The sequence below is a fragment of the Lutjanus erythropterus genome, chromosome 13, assembly GCF_056507025.1.
Source record: "Lutjanus erythropterus isolate fLutEry1 chromosome 13, fLutEry1.hap2, whole genome shotgun sequence".
Taxonomy (NCBI): domain Eukaryota; kingdom Metazoa; phylum Chordata; class Actinopteri; order Lutjaniformes; family Lutjanidae; genus Lutjanus; species Lutjanus erythropterus.
In genome coordinates, this window is record NC_139329.1 from 4780986 (window position 1) to 4801050 (window position 20065).

Below are 20065 nucleotides of genomic sequence, written 5' to 3' on the forward strand. Positions count from 1 at the left end.
TTAGATTTATTATCTAACTGATCATGCACTAAACCTACGATTCAATCTAAAAATAACTTAAGTAAAAAATAATTAAGGCACACAACCACACATCACACAACCCTAAGCCACCCCAAGCGCTAAGCAAAGAAAGTCCAACTGGAAATTTGACTCTGTGGCTTTGATTTAATTGTGTTTAGTCTTCTCAAAACACATTATCAATTACCGGTAAGTAATTATGGGAAAAGTATGCACATTTGATAATAACCATTAATATCTGTAACAAAGCATCTACAAGTTAACGCTTAATGTTATTTTGATATTTGTCATTTTAGGGTACCAAATAATTGTAGGAATGGTTTGCAAGAATGCAAACTCATTGGTGATGCTTAATGAACATATGAATCTGTAAATCTGAAAATACCATTTGCAAATTTCCAGTTGGGAAAGTCTAGCCTTGCAAAGCCAGCCCAGAAAATGTACATTTCACTTTGCTCACTGTGGTCTGCTGAAGAAGAAATCATTTCAAATAGGCTGAGCAATAAATAACACCAGGAGTGTGATGGTAATTACAGAGGTGATTAAACTGTGGAGAAACTGTAGCTTTCCCATCTTTTTCCCGCTCACTGATCTGAAAATAGGTGAGTAAACTCTCAGTTGCATTTCAAAGAGGTGAATAAAATAAGTTTACTTGGGTTTACCCCCCACTACACAATGTTTTATCACATGTGTGATTAAACAGGACTGGATGAATGAGCTACCTGTTGAATGTCTACTGTCTCTGCTTCTTATTTTCAAACGGGAAAAAAAGGCATCTGTATTGTCTCCTGATTTATTCTTTGACATCTATTCTGAATAAATCTAAGGCCCTAAAAAAACATGCAGTTATTTGCAGTGTTGACTTTACAAAGTAACTTAATAGCTACTTTTTGCTGTCCTCCAGTGATGCAGAAGTCTAATCAGGGTATGACCAGTGAATCATCACTGTTGGGTGTGCTCACAGGTGCAATGGAGCACGTTTCCGACCACACCTAACACAATGAAGATGGTTGTGGTCAGAGGTGCAGCGCATCTCAGGATAGTGTTAAGGTACTCCTAAAGTCTGGGTTGACAAGAGTCAGGAGGATGAACAGTATTGTTTGTCTGTAAACCACAGGTAGATCTAATAGTTCACAGTTCAAATGTTCAGACTAGAATCTAGAAACTGATGAAATCTAGACTGGCTTTGCAAGGCTAAGATAGGTCTAAAGAGGAGGCAGGTTTGTCTTGTTACAGTTGGAGCTACAGTGTGCAGTAACAGTCTACTTGTATTTGTGCTGTCAGACCAGCATCAGTCCTCTATAAACCACCATGACACGGCCCTCTCACCTCTAGATCCTCTCTGTGTGATCGGTCTCTCTCTTCAAAGTCTCTGGTTCTGCGTCGAGCCTCCTCAAATGCTGCCTGGGCCAAAGCATCCTCATGCTGCGCACACACACACATACACACACACAAACACACACAGAGAGATAGAGAGTTACTGTTGCTGTCTGGCTGAACAGCCTCATGGAAGTGATATTTTAAAATTCTTCATATTATAAACTGAGACATTTTCCATATTCTGTTAGCGTTCAGAGGCTGCTGCGGCAAACAGCGGCAAACCTCAGTCCAGCACATTTTGTGTTACTAATTCAGATGGTAGAGCCACAAGTTCCTGAATGAACCACATTAATGATGGGAGGTGTTTGAATCCACAGTGCTTTTTACTTGTTAATTAAGGTGCTCGGTGTGTTCAGTCGGTAACACGTAAGAGCAACAAAACACACACTTCAGCTCATCATGTAAATTACATACTAAGAATAATATAGCATATGATATGACTTTATTCATGTTTTTTTCAAATGGCAATGAAGCTTTTCTTGAACTTTGGAGGGACATAAAACCAAACACCCCCCCTCCCCCCCAGATGGTGCCAGTGAACAGATAGTGAAGAGACTGTATTAAAAATTGAATTAATACACATTCATTCATGTGTTCTTATGAAGAAACTATATATACATTCACATATGTGTACTGTACTGGCTTTGTTGCTGCTCTGTGAATCTGAGCTGTTGCACCACAAATGCTTTATTGCTATTTTACAGCATCGAGTAAGGAAGTTGCAAATGAAATTTAATTGTTCTTGTTCAATGACAATAAAGATATCTATACTGACCCTAACCCTTTGATGACGAAATTTACATCATCAGAAACCCTAACAGACCCTCGCGCACTTGTGGACAAGGAAAGTATATTACCAACTGTGCTGTCTGTATGCATGTGCTGTGTTACCTGTGCCCTCTCATCATCATACTCCAGGTATCCCATCCCATCCAGCCTCTGTAGGTCAATCCAGCCTCTCCAGATCACACACACCCCGTTCAAGATCATAGGAGCCTTTAAATGGACCTGAGGGGAAGAGAGAAAGGTTCTTTGATGTAATAGTTTTTTTTACATTATTGCATATTACATGTTACAAAAACATAAGCAAAAAGCCAACCAAGAAAAATGTACAATTTATTAAATAGCACAGAATAAATAACTAGATAATATGTACATAAAATGAAATAGAAAATGACAGAAAATAATAAAACACATTTCGCATGTTTGTGTGCTTTTGTGTATGTCTGTTCTCCATTTTATTACTGCAACAGACTTGAAACTTTCATTTCATTGAGCATATGTCGTGTTTTGAATGTGCACTTTAAATTGGCATAATATAGGACCCTGAGTCTCAAACAGAATGTGATTTAATTCATTCAAGGTGTGTCCAAATCCATCTTGTGTGCAGGGGTATCCTGCCCTGTCCCAGCCCCTGTGCCTGCAGTGCACAGTGGGATACACTTATCAGCTGTGCACAAGTGTGTACTTGATTAATTCATGGGTGTGTGTTATACCAAACATGCAATAAACCAATCAAAAAACAAGCTCTAAACACCTTTAAGAAGCAGGTGTGCCAAGAGATCAAGCAGCACAAAGGCAGATTTACCAATAGGAAACAACAAGGAATGATTTTCAAGAAAGGAGAAAGATCTCCTGTTTCGACAAGAGAAAGAGCAAGAGTGGGGGAAAGAGATGGTGCGGTCGAGAAGAGAGGCGAGCCGAGTACCATCTGGTTCCATTATATTAGAGAGAAGGCAGACATCTCTACGGCTGATATCTTCAGAACTCTGCAACTCACACTGTAACAATCTAGATGGATAAATAGGACTACAGGCCAGGGGGTAAAATATGTGTTTTTGATTTTAGGGTGAACTGTCCAACACCAGCAGAGGAACTTAACGGAACAAACATTGAGTCTCAAACAGGACACATTCTCAGTGAAATACCAAAATACTGAACTAATGCTAAGTTTCAAATTTGTTGCAGCAATAACATGCAGAACACACACATATATAAATCTGCAGTTTGTATAAAAGAAGTTGTTTTTGTAAATAAAAGCCTTTCTTCAGTAAATCTAAGGTATTAATCTCTCTGGAGAACACAAATGATGAAAACAAAAGATAAAAAGATTGAGATCTGGTGCTTTTCCAGAACCAAACTAGATTGATTCTCCATTTCTCATGACTTTGGAACAAATATCGTCCAATTGTACATTAGCCTTAGGAAGGAACAGGAGCTTAAACGTCAGCTGTTTCTCCAGAATAATAAAAAGCTCTGTGTTTGGAAGATCTCCTCCCACCCCCGCTATTACTGCTGTGAAAGACGAAAAACCACCAACTACGTCAAAACCTCTGCAGTACAATTGAGTGTTGGACTAGTAAATCCCAGACACACGCACACACACAGACACAAACACATTAAATGCATTTACATATAAGTATACGTGTGCAGTCAGTTAAGGGTGTGTACAAAAGTGTGTGTAAGCATACATTTGTGCAAATGTGTTTATGTTTATGTGTATTAGTGGTCATGATACCAGAATTTATTTTGAACTACAATACAATACTAGTATAAAAAAACATCGTCTTGATACCAGGGCAAAAAGAAAAAAAAAATCCTAGGCACACAAAATAGTAATAACAGTAATACATTGTAATCATATTTTTTTCTTTTTTTATTAACAACCTGTAAACAGTGCTGATGCAGAAAAAACTCACTAAACACTGTCTGGTTTTGCTGCATGCCAAGACATTTAAAACATGGTAAAGAAAAAGTATTGAAATATTGATACTTTTGACCATCTTAGTGTGTGTGTGTGTGAGTGTGTGCATGTCTGCCGCAAAATGTCAGTCCAGTTTTAGTGGAAAAGTAAGCATTTGTGGAGTCAACATGATCCAAAGAAAATATGACATAAAATATTTTCTTCTTTTCAGAATATTTGGGGGTTTTGTGTGTATTAATTTTTATGGCCAGTGCCCAGGGTGTCTGTGACTTATTCAATAGCTTTATTCACACACTGGCAGCTAAAATATGGCTGTGGTGTTTTATCCTGGGATAATACTCTCAGCCTGTGCAGCTCTCAGCTCCTGTTTTTCTTATTTATGTATTGAAAATATATGCCACATTCTGCTCATGTGTCCTCAGTTAAGCCTAATAATAGGAAAAAACAACATTAGCCAGTCAACAGGAGTCTGTCCACAAGTCATTACGTCATGTTTGACCTTGTGTGGCATCTATTTTGTCTATCTGTTAAAGGAAGACTAGGACAGTGGGAGAATGAGCAGTGATAATGAGAACTAGAAGTGTTTACGTATATTCTGTTAAGCCCTTTCTCTTCCTTGTGCACACTGAGCAGCACAGTAAGCCCAGTCTACTGTGTCAGACTGTCAAACAGACAGAGGAGGGTCAGATTTTGTCTCTTTCTCAACTCCTCCTGGTTATATTACATGGCTATGGCTCTATGCCAGGAGGCCAGCAATGTAACCACCAAATATTTGAGTGTGTGTGTGTGTGTGTGTGTGTGTGTGTGTGTGTGTGTGTGTGTGTGTGTGTATTTTGAGGTGAAGGAATGTGTACATGTGTAAGATCATAGAAGCATTTCTCTGGTTAGATCTGACAGCCTTAGTTGTTGTAGGTACATTCAAGCCGCTGCGATGTGGACTAAACCCAACTGTTTCTAAACATTTAGCAAAAAACAAAAACAAAAAAATGTTACAAGATGATCTCTTCCTGATAACACACAGTGAGTTAGTCCAGGTAGTGGCATTTAAGATTCTCTGGAGCTACTAAGTAACAGGTCTGTCTCTTACCCCTTCAAAATACACACAATATCCATACAATGACCTCCAAATATCTATTGTTATATCCTAGATTTTCCTCCTTAACTAGCAATGTGCTAGGAATTTACATGGCAGTTGTTGTCTCCGAACATGACTTGTTTAGTAAAAATACTACAGAGGAGGAGATTTTAACTGGTTATGAAACAGTCTCAGTGTAATACTGATGCCTCTATATGACCTACATAAGCAAACAAAACCATCAGCAAGAATGTTGACTATTTCTATATAGTTAATGGCTGCCACCAGCTCAGATTCTCTGTGAAATCAGATGAAATTAGCCTATGTTCACATTTACCCTAGAAAAGTTACAGTGAGTACTAACCAGTAAAAAGGAAGAAGAAGATTTTCATTTCATAGTTTTACTTTGGATGTTACATTTTGTGGTTATACATTTCATATTTCAGCTACAACCTGCAACTTTACTGCTGGTGTAACTGCTTTTTGTGTTGTTCTGGCCACAGAACAATCTGACTGTGTGCTACCTGTGCAGCACCAAACAGTTGACAGACACATTTAGCAACTAGCTGGGGAATACAAGGAACCATTTGTCATCTTAAGATCCAGATATTTTCCTCAGGAGTTGGTGGAGACCAAAAACAGAGCTAAAAGAAGATTGAGTATTAGATATAAATTTGCCAGGAGGCCAAAAAAAATGTTTGCATAATTTAAAAAGTGACAACATGTCAGCATTGGGTTTATAGTTTCTTTTTGCTGTCCTAAACATATGAATTGAAAACCTTTTGAAGTTAGCTTCATTGGGTTTCCTCAGACTGAGGAAATGCGCATACAGACAGTCCTACATGGCCAAAAAACTTTTTGGATAGGTTCAAACAGAGTTTTGTGAACTTATCTTTCAGCCAAAAATGTGATAAAAAAAAAAAGATATATAAAAAAGCTAAACTCAATTCAATGCTATTGATTTTGCCTTCTCACTTTTTCCTCTTTTTTTCTTCCTCTTTCCCAAGACACTGATTTCCATGAGGAAGAGACAACAGACAGTGAGCAGCAGTGAAACACAGTCTGTTTTTCCCAGGATAGAGAGTGTTTAGGTGGTATTTTTATCCAAGTAAACAAGTATTTAGGAATAAATCAAGAAAATAAACCACTCCTCTCTAACACATGCACACTCATAAACATACAGATGACTGGATTTTTCTGTGTGACAGTGGGCGAGCTCCACGTTCCTGCATTTTTACTCAGGCTATTTTTGGACAGCCTCTCACAGGGACCTCTTTTACCACAACTACCCACACTGCACCGGGGTTGCAGGGGAGACCGCACTCCAAGAGACTGTGGGTTTTTGTGTTTATTTTTGAGTGAATGTTTCTGTGAGTGTGTATGTGTGTTATAGAGAGAGTGATGTGAAAGAGAGAGATGGCTTCCACATCTGTGGGGGTGCACCGTGCTTTTAAAAGAAAACTTCATTTGGCTTGACTGGGAAAACGTATGTGTATGAGTGAGTGTGTGTGTGTGTGTGTGTGTGTGTGTGTGTGTGTGTGTGTGTGTGTGTGTGTGAGGGGAAAATATGTAGAAACGGCCCAACCACAGACTTCCTCTGAGAGAGAACCATGTCAACCCCCACATCCATTTACTAACACACACACACGTGAAGACAGAAGTACTCTCACACACTGCAGCACACTGTGAATTAGAAAAGGAAGCAGGGTGAAATGCAGTGGAAATTCAGACTCGCTCTAAAATCGAGTGCAACTTTAGAAAAGCAGGGCCTCACTTTTGGCCTCAGAGATCACGTGGGAAGATTTGTGTTGTTGTACTGATCTGCATTTACCTGCCTACGCTACAGATGATGAGTACTCAGTGATTGGTCATTCTGAGAGAATTTCTTAAGAAGCGAAAAACATAATGACACTCCACTACTCCTAAATTTATTTGAAAGCTATAGCTAATATGTACTTTGCAGATAAAAGATAAAAAAAAAAAACATATGGCAATCTTATATAATTTTATGTTGCACTGTCAAACTTCTTTGGTTTATGTGAAGTTGTGAAGTTGAATATTTTGTGTGCATTGTGTGCATCCTTGAGCTCCAACAAAATACATTTCTGAGTACGTCTTTTTTCTTGTTACATTTGCAAAACCGATTTTTATTTGAACATTTTAAACCCAGCCCTACATCCGTGGTTTCGTTCTGATCGCCTCGCTGTTCTCTGTGAAGTGGACTGGCCAGAGTATTCAGGCATGTTAAGTAAGATTCCAAACCATTGGGAGGATAAAAAATGCTTAGTTGAAAGAGAACTGTGAACTGTGTAGGGAAGAACTTGAACAACTGCTCTTCACTTTGCAGGAAGTTGACAAGCAAGATTATCCATCTGTCACTGTGCCAAAACAAACAGTGGAGCCAACAGAAGACTTTTATATCTCATAGATAATGTTTATATTTCCTATTTATTTAATTTAATGATTAATTTAATAATTTTAAATGAATTATATTTAATATTTTTTATATAATTTGCATCATATCTTGTAACTAACATTACCAGTCATAATTATCAAGGACGACATAGTATAAATACATTATAATAGTATTAATAGTAAATAATCAACATAATATTACATGATAATCTATGATAATCTATAAAGCTGCATACTAGTCTCTTTAGGGTTGACATGGTATAAGTTCTGTTTCATTCAAGATTTTATTTCAGTAATGTTCACAGTTGCAGCAAAAGGTATCCAGGTGTTTTATGCTAACGTTTTATGCTACGCCCAGAGGACAGATGCCTGCACTGGTGACATTGCAAGGTAAGTTCCCTTAACTGACGTTCCCTGAGCAGGGAGCAGGGAGCACTGCCACGCCCCGTGGAACAGAACGCAGCTCAAGTTTACTTAGTGTGAAACATAGTGTGAAAACACTGGCTAAAAGGAGTTGATGTTGATGACTTGCAGGTCCTACTGGCTGGTTATAAGAGGAGTGAGGAGTCAGCAAGTTTTATATAAGTCTTTCAAAAACTGTGACTCACTGCAACCACAAGATGTCCTTGAGCATACAGTCATAAATGTGTACAAAAAATTACGGCTGATAGGTCCAGCAGTATGTAAGATTAGCTGTGGACAGTGGACCCTGACTAGCACACACACCATTGCATGATGATGATGATCATATTTGTCTAATAATAATCACTAAGATACGTAAGTAAACTTGTTGTGTTCATAAATGAAAGGAAAACCCTTAATAAATGAGCAGATTCACTGAATGGTTTGAAGAGTATGAAAATGATGTTTTTTGGATAATCAATATCAAACATGTTAGTCAGCACTCTCCACCGCTGTCATCAAAACATCCGATGAATTTCTAGGAGACACCCTGTCTCCTAGAAATCAACCAAAACAACAAAAACTGCAAACCAGATTTTTGAGAGAGAGAGGGAGGGTTGGTAGTGGAACTTAGACACTCAGGGTGACACTTGACTAAGACAGTTATGTTGTTTGTGTTATTTTGTCCCCTGCCTGTAGAGTCATGCATATGATGTTGAGTCTTGCATGATGCTGTCCTGTGATTTTGGCCCTGGTTATTAGGTCACATTTTGTGGACAGTCCTCTGTGTCACATGAGTTTCTATTGCAGACTTGATGAACATATTGCAACATCACAGCTTGAAGTGAAGTTACCTTCTTAACTTCAACTGAAGGATTTCATTATTTAAGGTAATTCAACTAATTCAGTCTTGGGCTCATCAAGTCCTCTGTATCAGTCCACTGTGGATGAAATTTCAAATGCATACAGTTTTTTCCATTTTTTTGACAAGAAAGTTGACTTTTGACACTTGCAAAGATGTTATATGATAAAAGCAAGCAGCTGCAGCCGTGTGAATCACATTTGTTTTATGAAATTACCTCCCTGATCCTATTTTCTTCCATTTTAACCCAGCATTACCGGTGAGCAAAGACCTGAACACACGCCGATACAGCCAGCTTTCAGCCAGGGGGTCAAATCTCTCCCTTTTGATCTAAACCTCTCTGAGCTACTGTAAGTGCTTCCTACACAGTGTGTGTGTGTGTGTGTATGTGTGTGTGTGTGTGTGTGTGTGTGTGTGTGTATGTGTGTGCGTGATTGCAAGTCTATGTGTGTGAGAGAGTGTTGGCAGACAGTGTGTGACGCAGATGTAGAGGGATATGTTGGCATGGTGCCTCTCATTCAGCCTGGTGCCAACCATCTAGTCAGCACAACTGCCCACTGATGCACGCACACACACACGCGCGCACACACACACACACACACACACACACACACACACACACTGACCAGTGCCCACGAAGTGTGTGGAAACAATGGACATCTGTGTTTTCAGTCTCGTGAGATGTGTCAGTCTGTCTCCCACACACTTGCACACAAACAGACAGACAGACACACACACACACACACACACACACACACACACACACACACACACACACACACACACATTCAAATAAACAACACAGAGGCTTAAAGCTGCCTCTGTCTTGCTTTCTATTTTTAAATAAAATATACATACAGTTTTTGCGCTTTTCTAATTCACTTCTACTTTGCCGTGTGTGTGTGTGTGTGTGTGTGTGTGTGTGTGTGTGTGTGTGTGAGCTGTCTAAGCTGGAGGCAGTAGCTGATTTAGTGCAGTAATTATGTTATTATCCAGAAGAATGTTACATCAATGACTATCTGAGCGTCTGGGAGGCTGCATGTTACATGCAAATAGTTAACATAAGTGTGTGTGTGTATGTGTGTGTGTGTGTGTGTGTGTGTGTGTGTGTGTCTGTGTGTCTCTGTGTGTACCATTTAGATTAAAGATGAGCTCCAGTGAGTGTCTGCAAATCTGTGTCTATGTGTGTTTTTCACACAATAAACACGTGTATGGGTGTGTGGGTGTGTGTGTGTGTGTGTGTGCGTCTGAATCAGCAGCCAGTCATAGACAACTCATGCTCTCTTCTTTTCTCTTTCTTTCTTTCTTTCTTGTATCTCATAAGATCAAACACCATCACTCACCATCACCTCCTTCTTATGTCTCAGATAAGGAAATTGAGCGTTTTAAAGACAAAGTTATACTTTATATTAACAATGTAACAACAGCATCAGGATAAATGCCAGGAAATTATGGCTCTCAAGTTCATATCACATGAATCATTCCTGATTCATGTTCCATCTCTACAGCACACTGACAGTCACACATACGCACAGTGGCCCTTTCACAGCCAACAACAAACACATAATGACTCTACTGAATACTCCAGTGGATCATTTTGGTCATTTCTGACAATCAGAATAAAAGAGCAGGTAAAAAAGAATCTTAGATCTTAAATTCTTGAGATCATATGGGTGAGTGAAGAGAGACAGGGAGACAGAGTGAAGGTAGGAGGAAGACGAGTATAGAAGAGTTAGTTGTTGAGAAGCATGTGAATTATGTTTTTGTAGATTAACTACAAACAGGTGCAGTCTTTCATAACACCAACTGAGCTTCATATGAATTGGACATATAGTGAACTACCAACTTCCCAACTCGTCACACACCGATATATTGTCACCGCCCCTCTGCATCTCACACAGGTGCACAAGGTATCTTTTAGCTGTTGTACGAGACATTATATACATCATGTGACGTCACTGAAGTGACTTGGACAACAAAACTCTCCAGAGAAATTAAGGGGATAGATACCACAATAAAAATGGTTTTGTGAAATCTCTAAAGGTAGGCTTATAAATGTTGTAATAATGCAAGAGATAATCTATCTCACAATTGTCTTTTTTTAGTTAAATGTGTAGTTCCATTCACATTTGACCAATTTTGACCTTTGTTTTTGCTTTTGCTCTTAAATCTAAGGCTGCAACTGATGATGATTTTCATAATCAATTAATTTGTCAATTATTTTCTTTATCAATAGTTGTTTGGTCTATAAAATGTCAGAAAATGGTGAAAAATGTCAATCAGTGTTTCTCAAAGCCTAAGACGACGTCCTCAAATGTCTTGTTTTGTCCACAACCCAAAGATAGTCAGTTTACTGTCAGACAGGAATAAAGAAACCAGAAAATATTCACATTTATGAAGTTGAAAGCAGAGAATTTTGACTTTTTACCTTACAAAATTACTCAATCAGATAAATCAATTATCAAAATACATTAATTTAATAATAATTATTGAGTTGCAGGTCTACTTAAAGTAAGAGTTTGTCTTTCTGAAGAAAACTAAGCTGAGAGCTACATATGGAGAAAATGATATACAGGGACAGCAACATACATGAATAACAAAGAAAAGAGATGGAGGGAAACAGACAATGATAGAAAAGAGCTGAAGCTGTAATCAGTGTGTGTGTGTGTGTGTGTGTGTGTGTGTGTGTGTGTGTGTGTGTGTGTGTGTGTGTGTGTGTGTGCGTGCGTGCGTGCGTGCATGTGTGTTGTCAGGTGTGACAGCAGCAGGTGGAGATAAAGCACGTTACAGGCCTTCTGTTCCTAATCCCACACTGAATACAACGTCTACTGACCAATTGTCTGACACACACACACGCACACACACCACCTGCTAAAACAACGGCAATATAATAGTACGGTACTCTCCACTGCACGATCACTCTCTCTTCTTCAGCTTTCCCACCCTGTAATCACATGACACTTAGAGAGCCAGGTCATCGAGGCTGATGTCAGATATGTTGTTGTTTACTCTCAAAGATAGCAGCCAGAGGTGAAAGGAAGGCAATGGCTTGTAAGCTGACCTTAAATCCACAGCTTTACAGACTGTGTGTCACTCTCTGGGAATCAAGAAGCCTGTGTGTTTTTATTCTCAGAGATCATTCAGCCCTCTCCCTGGACGAACTGAAAGCAAACTAGCTGCATCATGACTCACATCTCATTTTTCAGTTCCATTGGTTGTTTCATGTTCAGAATTGAAATACTGAGAACCTTTGTCAGGTCATATGTTTTCTATTGTGAAGTAATTGTTCTCTGGTTCACTGACAGTTTGTATTTCCATTGTGAGTTGAGTGAGTTGGTCCCTGCCCTGTCTGGGTCTCTTAACTGCCTGTAGACACATAATGTGCATCATTGCTATGCAAAGGCCCCTGTGTGCACACAGTAGAGCCAAAAACCACTGTTTGTTCCTATGGCTTTCATAGGCATGGAAATATCATGCAAATCCACACACAGGCTGCAGGTAGAGTTACAAACCCAGAGAGGGAGAGAGTAGTGTGCTAAGATCATATAACTTAACTTAAAAACATCAGAAATGAAATCAAATTCAATAAACAAAAAGTTAGCAATCATAGTTAGCAATCAATCAAATGATTTTAAGAGTTGCAGTTGCTAATGTGTGATCATACAACTGCCCAGTTTGTATCCAACAGAATCAAAGCAAGCCGCCCCTTGCTAATGTTGTCTGTGTGCTGTCTAATACTGGACAGGTAGTGTACAGTGGATTTACTTTTTCTCTTGCCTGCTGCTGCTGGAAACAATGCTGATGACTAGAGTCACAATACCAAAAATGTAAACTTTGATACAATATAAAAAGCAATAATCAATACCTCTTTTGATACCACAGAAAAAAAATCCTAGGCATGCAAAATTGGTTTACTGCTTTCTTTTTTTAATTTAACAACCTGCACACAGTGCTGGCACAGAAAAGGTCTCTTAATACTATCTGGTTTTGAAGTATCAATACTTGACAACCTTACTGATGACAGTAGTTAAGTTGAGGGCTACAAAACCAAAACAATGAGCCAAAAGACCTGAAAAACTGTAGAGCTGAGGGGCAGTCAGGTGATAATTCTGTGTGGGCCGCAGTGCAGAGCAGGCCCTCCAATAATGTGGTGTTAAATAGTCAGTACCCATCTATAATCAGAAACATGTAATAGATCAATTCTCCTGTCAGTACCCTGACTAGAATGGCTTAAATGCAGAGAATGAATCTGACTGTATGATTGTACTGTAAATCCCTTAAGTGAATATTTTCTTATTTTATTGCCTGGTAATATCACTGGTAATGTCACTTTTTGATCATGTGATGATATGATACGATATACCGTAGCTATTAGGCTTAAAATCTATCAAGACTAACAAGCAGATTAACTCATTTGATTGTAAAATATATATATATATTTGCCAAATAGTGTGTGTGCCGTATAACTACTAACTAACATGCGCCAGCGCCCATCACAATAATGTGCACTTGAGCCCATTTTAACTACTTTATACCACTGGTGGACTCGAGCGAGACCTTTCATATTACAGATAGCAATCTAATCATCCATTGCTACTAAAAAAATATGATAGTGCAGTTTTAAATATTTTTGTAATCTTACTTGTAGAAATGAAAACTGCACACATACTGACAAACATCAACCTTATGTTCATGTGCTAATCAGTTCTGGATTACGTTAAATGCTTTTTAACAAATCCAGGAAGTGTGACATTCTTATGCTGCACAGAAATCACAGGGAGGCTGAGATGAATAGTTTGATGCGCTTTGGGCGACCAAAACAGCTAAGGTTACAGAGAGACTGTGGTTTGTTTGTCATGCTTAACAAACTGTAACCTTTCCCCTAACCTGATCTTAATCTGCAGTCTGTATTGTACTGTATTGATGAGGAGAGGAGCAGGATAAATGTCCACTCGTGTTTTTATGCTTGAGAGGACATTTGTACGCAAGAAGTATAGAAACAGGAACATAAAAGTCCAGGGGCTGGACTAAATTCTTAGAATTATGATGTTTTCTGAGAATTTTGCTTTAAAGTTAAGAGTAGATCATGATAAAGTTAAAAGTTATTCACAAAGTGGCTCAGCCTTTAAAATGTGAAATGTGTTAGGAGAAGGAAGGAGGACTCTGAACAGGCTTAAGATTTTCTTAAGCAGAGGACAAAATGGCAGAAAGACAAAGAGAGAGAAATAGTCCCTAAATCCTGATTGACAGCGGCAATTAATGAATCAGATTAGATGGTCCAGGGATAAAGTTTGTGGTCCATCTCATGGGGATAATAATAAAAACAAATAAAATGATGATAATAATAATGATAATTATAGCACTTTTCTTAACAATGGTGCAAAGTAAAAACCAGAGAAGAAGACAGATAAATCTCCAACACAAACAATTACAGCACATTTACTGTCTCGCATTCACAGCATGGTGAATAAATGTAAGTAAATAATAATAAATATAATAATTATCAGCATGTGAAAAGGTTACTGTGTAATTAGGCCTGGACATTTTGTAGACTACTTTTAAAGCATGGATTATAATTTACTCAACATCATGTTCATTACATAAAATAGTAAAATAGTACTCATAATTACACCATGTCTTAATGGAGACTCAAAATTCTCAATTTAGCCTTTAGCCTTTAAAAGAACGTCATAAATAGTAATGGATCAACCAAGTTAAGCTCTCTGAGAATATTCTCAGGATGTTTGTGAATACAGGCCCAGGTGAGTAGTGTTGCATACTTCAGTCCACCTCAGCAGACAGTTACTGGAAGGGAAGGATCAAGAACAGAAAAAATGGAGTTGACACACACATGCTGGATTTCACACCAGACTGGCCTCCCTCTCTCTCTCTCTCGCTCTCTCAAAACAGTTTTCTACCTGGACCTTGTGTCTCTATCATTTTTTTTACCTTGCGCACAACACACACACACACACACACACACACACACACACACACACACACACACACGCTCTCTCTGCTTCACATTGTATACACAAAAGCTCTTCGACAGAGATTCACTCAGACATAAAGACATGATGCCAACATGAAACACTGGGACACACACAAAGAGCATATAAACAGAGGACCCTGTCTGTGCGTGTGCTGAAGTGCATTATGGGAGTGGGTGTGGTCATTGATCTAAGGCCCGCAGCAGGAAATCTGAAACCCTGTGGGAGGAGACGGTGATGGTACTGTGTGTGTGTGTGTGTGTGTGTGTGTGTGTGTACAGGGAAGAGGCTTTGTGTTGCATTAAAGTATCTTAACAAGGAGAATCCGACTGTCTGTGAGGCTCAGAACAAAGTTTATGTATATGGATTTAAATTAAACAAGCCTCATTAAAATGTACTGAACAATCACTGAGGATGTACAAGATGTAAAACGCAACTGCACACACACACACACATACACACACACGCTGTGGGATGCAGAGCAGCAGTAGCAGAGGGAACCAATTAGTGGTCTGGCTTTGATGATGTCACTGACAAGTCACGCACTGGTGGCACAGCTTCCGTTCAGAGGGAAACGTAACACCACACACTGTGCGTGTACACACACACATATACACCATACACACACACTTGATGTTAATATGTATAAGACACAGGAGGATCCTGGAGGCTTTGAGCTGATGACTAAATTAGAGGGCAACAAAGGTGTCAGATAAGAGGAATGATTTTAGAGTCTTTTGAGCGTGTGTGTGTGTGTGTGTGTGTGTGTGTGTGTGTGTGTGTGAGTGAGCGTGTGAGTGAGAGAGAGAGAGAGAGAGAGAGAGAGAGAGAGAGAGAATACTGTCATCTTCAAGAATTTTTAATTTCCCTGGGATGCAATCATGTGACCACATCTATGAACAGAATAAATGGAAAACATGTCTGGAATATAAAATCTAACTACATTTAAAAGTGCCTGAGAACAAGGAAGTCTCTAAATTTCTCTCTTTCTTTACCTTGAATAAATGTACACAGACTTGAACTATTTTACTGACATTCAGTTGATGTGTGCAGGAGTCATATTGATAGTTGGCATATTTAAACATGGATTAAACGTGGTGCTTTCCAAAGACTGGACCGTTGCAACAGCTGTGGGAGGATCTGAACAGTCACCACATCATAATCTGCTATAGTCTGTAAACCAGAACATCTTGCACCTATTAAACTGTACAATCTAGCTCCAGCACGGATTGCCCAGGAAGTGCTCACCTTCTACAAACAGTTATACTGTACAACATCTGTTTATCCTGTTTTATTTACTAAAAAACAATAAAAAGTTTAGTGATGGAATTCTTTGTCCAATTTTTTTAAATTCAACTTTTATGAGTTACAACTTTGAAGTAGCCTATAAAACTTCTGTGTTCTTGACAAGTGTCCAGTCCTGCACAGTTATACATTTGTTCTAGGTGTGGAGCTGCAGCGCTGCACAGGTACAATAAAAATATTTGCACAGTAAACAACAGCTATGTCCATATTTGCTAAATTTTTTTATTGACTCCTTTTAATCTGGAATCAGCATTTATCCACTAAGACAATAATAGTATCTGCTGTGGGATGGATGAAGGTTCCAACAGAGAAGAAGTAGCTGGGGACATAAAAGTTGGGGAGTGACCTTCTGAAGCATTAAAGGGCCAATGTACTGTATTTTCTTAAGACAAGAGACTACAGCCATGCTAGCAGTTCTGTGAGGTTGCACTTAGACACAATCGTGTTTTGAGCTATTTAGATATTTGGTCATAAACCTGAGTATTGCACAAACAGAGTGGTTGATGTGATGATGGAGTTGGATTACTTAAGATTTGTGTGTGCTAGAAGTAAAGAAAATGAAGCCTAAACATGTGTGTTTCTGTCCTGAGTTTTGTGTTTGAGCTCCACCCTGACAGTCCCTCCTCCATCATGTAGCTGACAGATACTCATCTGCTTCTCATTTATCGCCCCCCCCATACCCATAACCACTAATCTCTGTCTGTCTCTTTCTGCCTTTTTTCACTCTTTTTTCTCTGTTTAAGGTTTTGTTTACGGTTTGTATGTTTGTGTCTTTTTTTTAGCGTGTAGATATGTGTGTGTACGGCTTAGTGCTCGGTCTGGCGCCACCATCTCATCAGCATGCAGGGGTAGCGTATGAACACACTCACTGTTGTGCACCAGCGTGCACATACGCACAGAGAAACAACCTTCAACTCTGAAACTTGCTGAGTAATTCCTGTGGTTTCAACCTCATCTAAAGTCACATCCTCAGATATGACTTTTCCACCAGCAAACGGTCGGTACTGGAGCCAGTTTCCAGTTTCTGAACCAAATCTCAAGTTCCAAGCGGTTTCATAACTGAAAAAATAGCTTGGGTCCAGAAACTCTGTTGAGGCCTCTCACCCTGACACTTCTGTAAAATGTAATGGATGTATAATGAAAATGAGCTATAACTCGTCCTGAGCGGCTGTCAAATTAATCAGTCTAACATGTTTCACCAGCAGTGCTCCACACTGACGTACTCTAAAATTATTTTGTTTAGTTGGTGTGAAAAGTTCAAGGTTCCACACAGTTGTAAAAGACAGACACTAGGGCTGGGTGGTATAGCCTAAAATTTATATCACGGTATAGTTGTTTTTCTCCTTCCACTGCAGGGGTAAAGCACTGGTATGACATCTGTATGGCAGCTATTATTGTACTCTTAACTGGATTACTATGAAATACTTCATAGAGTGCAGAAGTATTTATTTAATGTACAAAACTGGAATAACTTTTTCAACCTGAACCATGTCCATATAATGGCTGTTGCACCGGCCTTTTTTTCAACTTCGTTGTGTGCACTGCATTGCAGTGAATTGTCACAAACTAGCAAAAGCAAAGGCTGTCTGTATTCTGTCCAGTTAGCTTAGTTTGCCATATATCTCTGACATTATTGGTTCTTTTATCTGTGCTCATAACCTGTTGTTGAAACTTTTTTATGGTGTTTCGGTCAAGCAAAGTGAGGGCTCTACCACAGAATCATGGCCTAGTCAAAATTCATACTGTAGGGCAAATTTATTCTGGTGTACTTTCTATACCATCTATACCTTCCACCCCTTAAAGAAAAACCTATATTTAAATAAAAGTGGCACATTTAGTGTTTTCATGGTTAAAATCATTTTCAAGCACACACATGTACAATGGAGGCGGTTAGGCAAGCTGGGGGGATGGAGCCCGGGACAGGAAGGAAGGAAAGACCAGTATCTGTCTAACCTAAAGGACAAAAGAAGCATGGCGGTTTCACACAAAGGAAAGCACAAACAAAACTCTCTGGACGACAAGGATCTGTTGAATGAATGAAGGTAAAGAGCATCTGACAATATAGAAATTCTGCTCAACTGGTCACCAGACACATGGCTGACATTTAAAGCTATAATATGTAACAATTCTGCATACATATTTAAAAATAGACCTATGATATATATTTTGTTGTGATGTGTACTTACATTATCCCAAATGCTCCCTACAATGTTCAAACCCAGAGAAATCTGTAATTTATTCAAGGCAATGGTGCATTTCCTGAGGAAGAAAATCAGCAAATAGAACTTTAATACATTCTTTGTCTGTGAATTTCTTCCTGAGTCATGTCAGAGAGATTATAATCAGAAATTGTGGTTGTTAACAAAGAGGAAAATTCCCATAATCCCATGCTACTTCACCATGCCATCAAATTACATCTTCTGTTATTGTTTTAATGTGAGAGAACCCTAGCAGCAAAACTTATAGATTGTGTGTTTAATGCAAACACATCAGAGTTAGCACACATGGAGAAGTCCAGTTGTGGATGCCACACATGCAAAATCTTGCTAATGGGGGAGACTTTAAAAATTAATACAGGTCATACCATCCAGTGTGGAAACAGTTACATCCTGCTTTGAAATTCAGCAACAATGCTCATTTTAGAGTGTTTAATTCTCTAAAAAAGATTTTGCCACAAAGGTGGCAAATAAACCAGCCACTGATGCTTTATGTCTAGGGCCGGGTTAACGCTTGCAAGCAAGTTAGCTGCTAATGCCAAAATTAACCTCCTCCACAGCTGGCTCCCATTAGCCTGCAACGACAGAGAGCCTGTGCTTCTTTCTCTCTCTGTCTTTCAAACATACACATGCGCGCAAACACACACACACACACACACACACACACACACACATACACACACACACACACACACACACACACACACACACACACACACACACATTGTATTCAATGGCCAAGTTTAACCTGGCCGTGCTACCCTTTTGGTTTGGCATCGTCTGTGTTTGGAAATGAAGGCGGGAGAAAGGGAGGAATGGAGGGGAGATCGGATGGAGGGAGAACAGGAGCGAGCGAAGGGGAGGTTAAAAGGGGGCAGTTGGGGGATGTACGCAAAAAAACATAAGGAACGGAAAGAGGGAAAAAAGGGAGGTATGGAAGAGTGGTGTGAATGTTCACATAAAATGCCACAAGAATAACAAACGCAGGAGAAAGAAGGGATACTGAGAGAAAGAAAATATGTAGAGAAAAGAAATAAAAATAAAGAAAGAGGGGCAAAAAGAGTAGCTGGTACATCAATCAGTTCAAAAGCTACTGTCTCATCCTTCTCTTCTTACATTTTTCACCATCCACTCTGACTGATGATGGCAAACTTCATTATTTTTTGCCCTATAATTCACATTTATGTTCAACATTACTCTGTAGCCTACTCAAATTGGCTGTTAACCTCTTTCTAAAAAATGGTTTTGTGTAAGAATTATGTCTGGCTTAAAACAAAAAGTTTTTTTTCCCAACTGCTTCAGATTCTGCAGAACATTTTGGAAGTGATAAACAACGAACTATTACAAGAGAAATAACCATCACCAAGTATCAGATGTGTGTGTGTGTGTGTAGTGTATCTGTGACAGTAATTAAGAGAAGAAGTTGCAACGTACACAAGATCTCTGCCTCTGCCTGACAGTTGTATTCTACAGGGAGGTCCAGCAGGAATCTGAGGGCGGGGTGTGTGTGTGCGTGTGTGCGCGTATGAAATGAAAGCCGGTATCGTGGTAGAGCAACACAGCAGAAAATGTACACTCAGTACACAATTACAGGCTCTGCGTTGGAACAACTGAGTGAAGTTGTCCACTTTCTTTTAAACAATATCTCCTTTGACTGTACATTGCACTCAGGAAACCACACTCTACGCTCGCCTGTCC

General features: G+C 39.1%; 1 protein-coding gene across 4 annotated transcripts in view; it reads right to left on the minus strand.

Moving 5' to 3' along the window:
* The window catches only part of cbfb (core-binding factor subunit beta), a 43994-nt gene that overhangs the window by 11716 nt on the left and 12213 nt on the right, over window positions 1–20065 (minus strand). For all 4 annotated transcript variants that reach the window (XM_084734690.1, XM_084734689.1, XM_084734692.1 and 1 more), the window contains exons 4-5: window positions 2290–2406; window positions 1348–1443 (exon numbers count right to left, since the gene is read on the minus strand). In XM_084734690.1, coding sequence (XP_084590816.1) covers window positions 1348–1443; window positions 2290–2406 — 213 coding nt within the window. The remainder of the gene's footprint in view (window positions 1–1347; window positions 1444–2289; window positions 2407–20065) is intronic.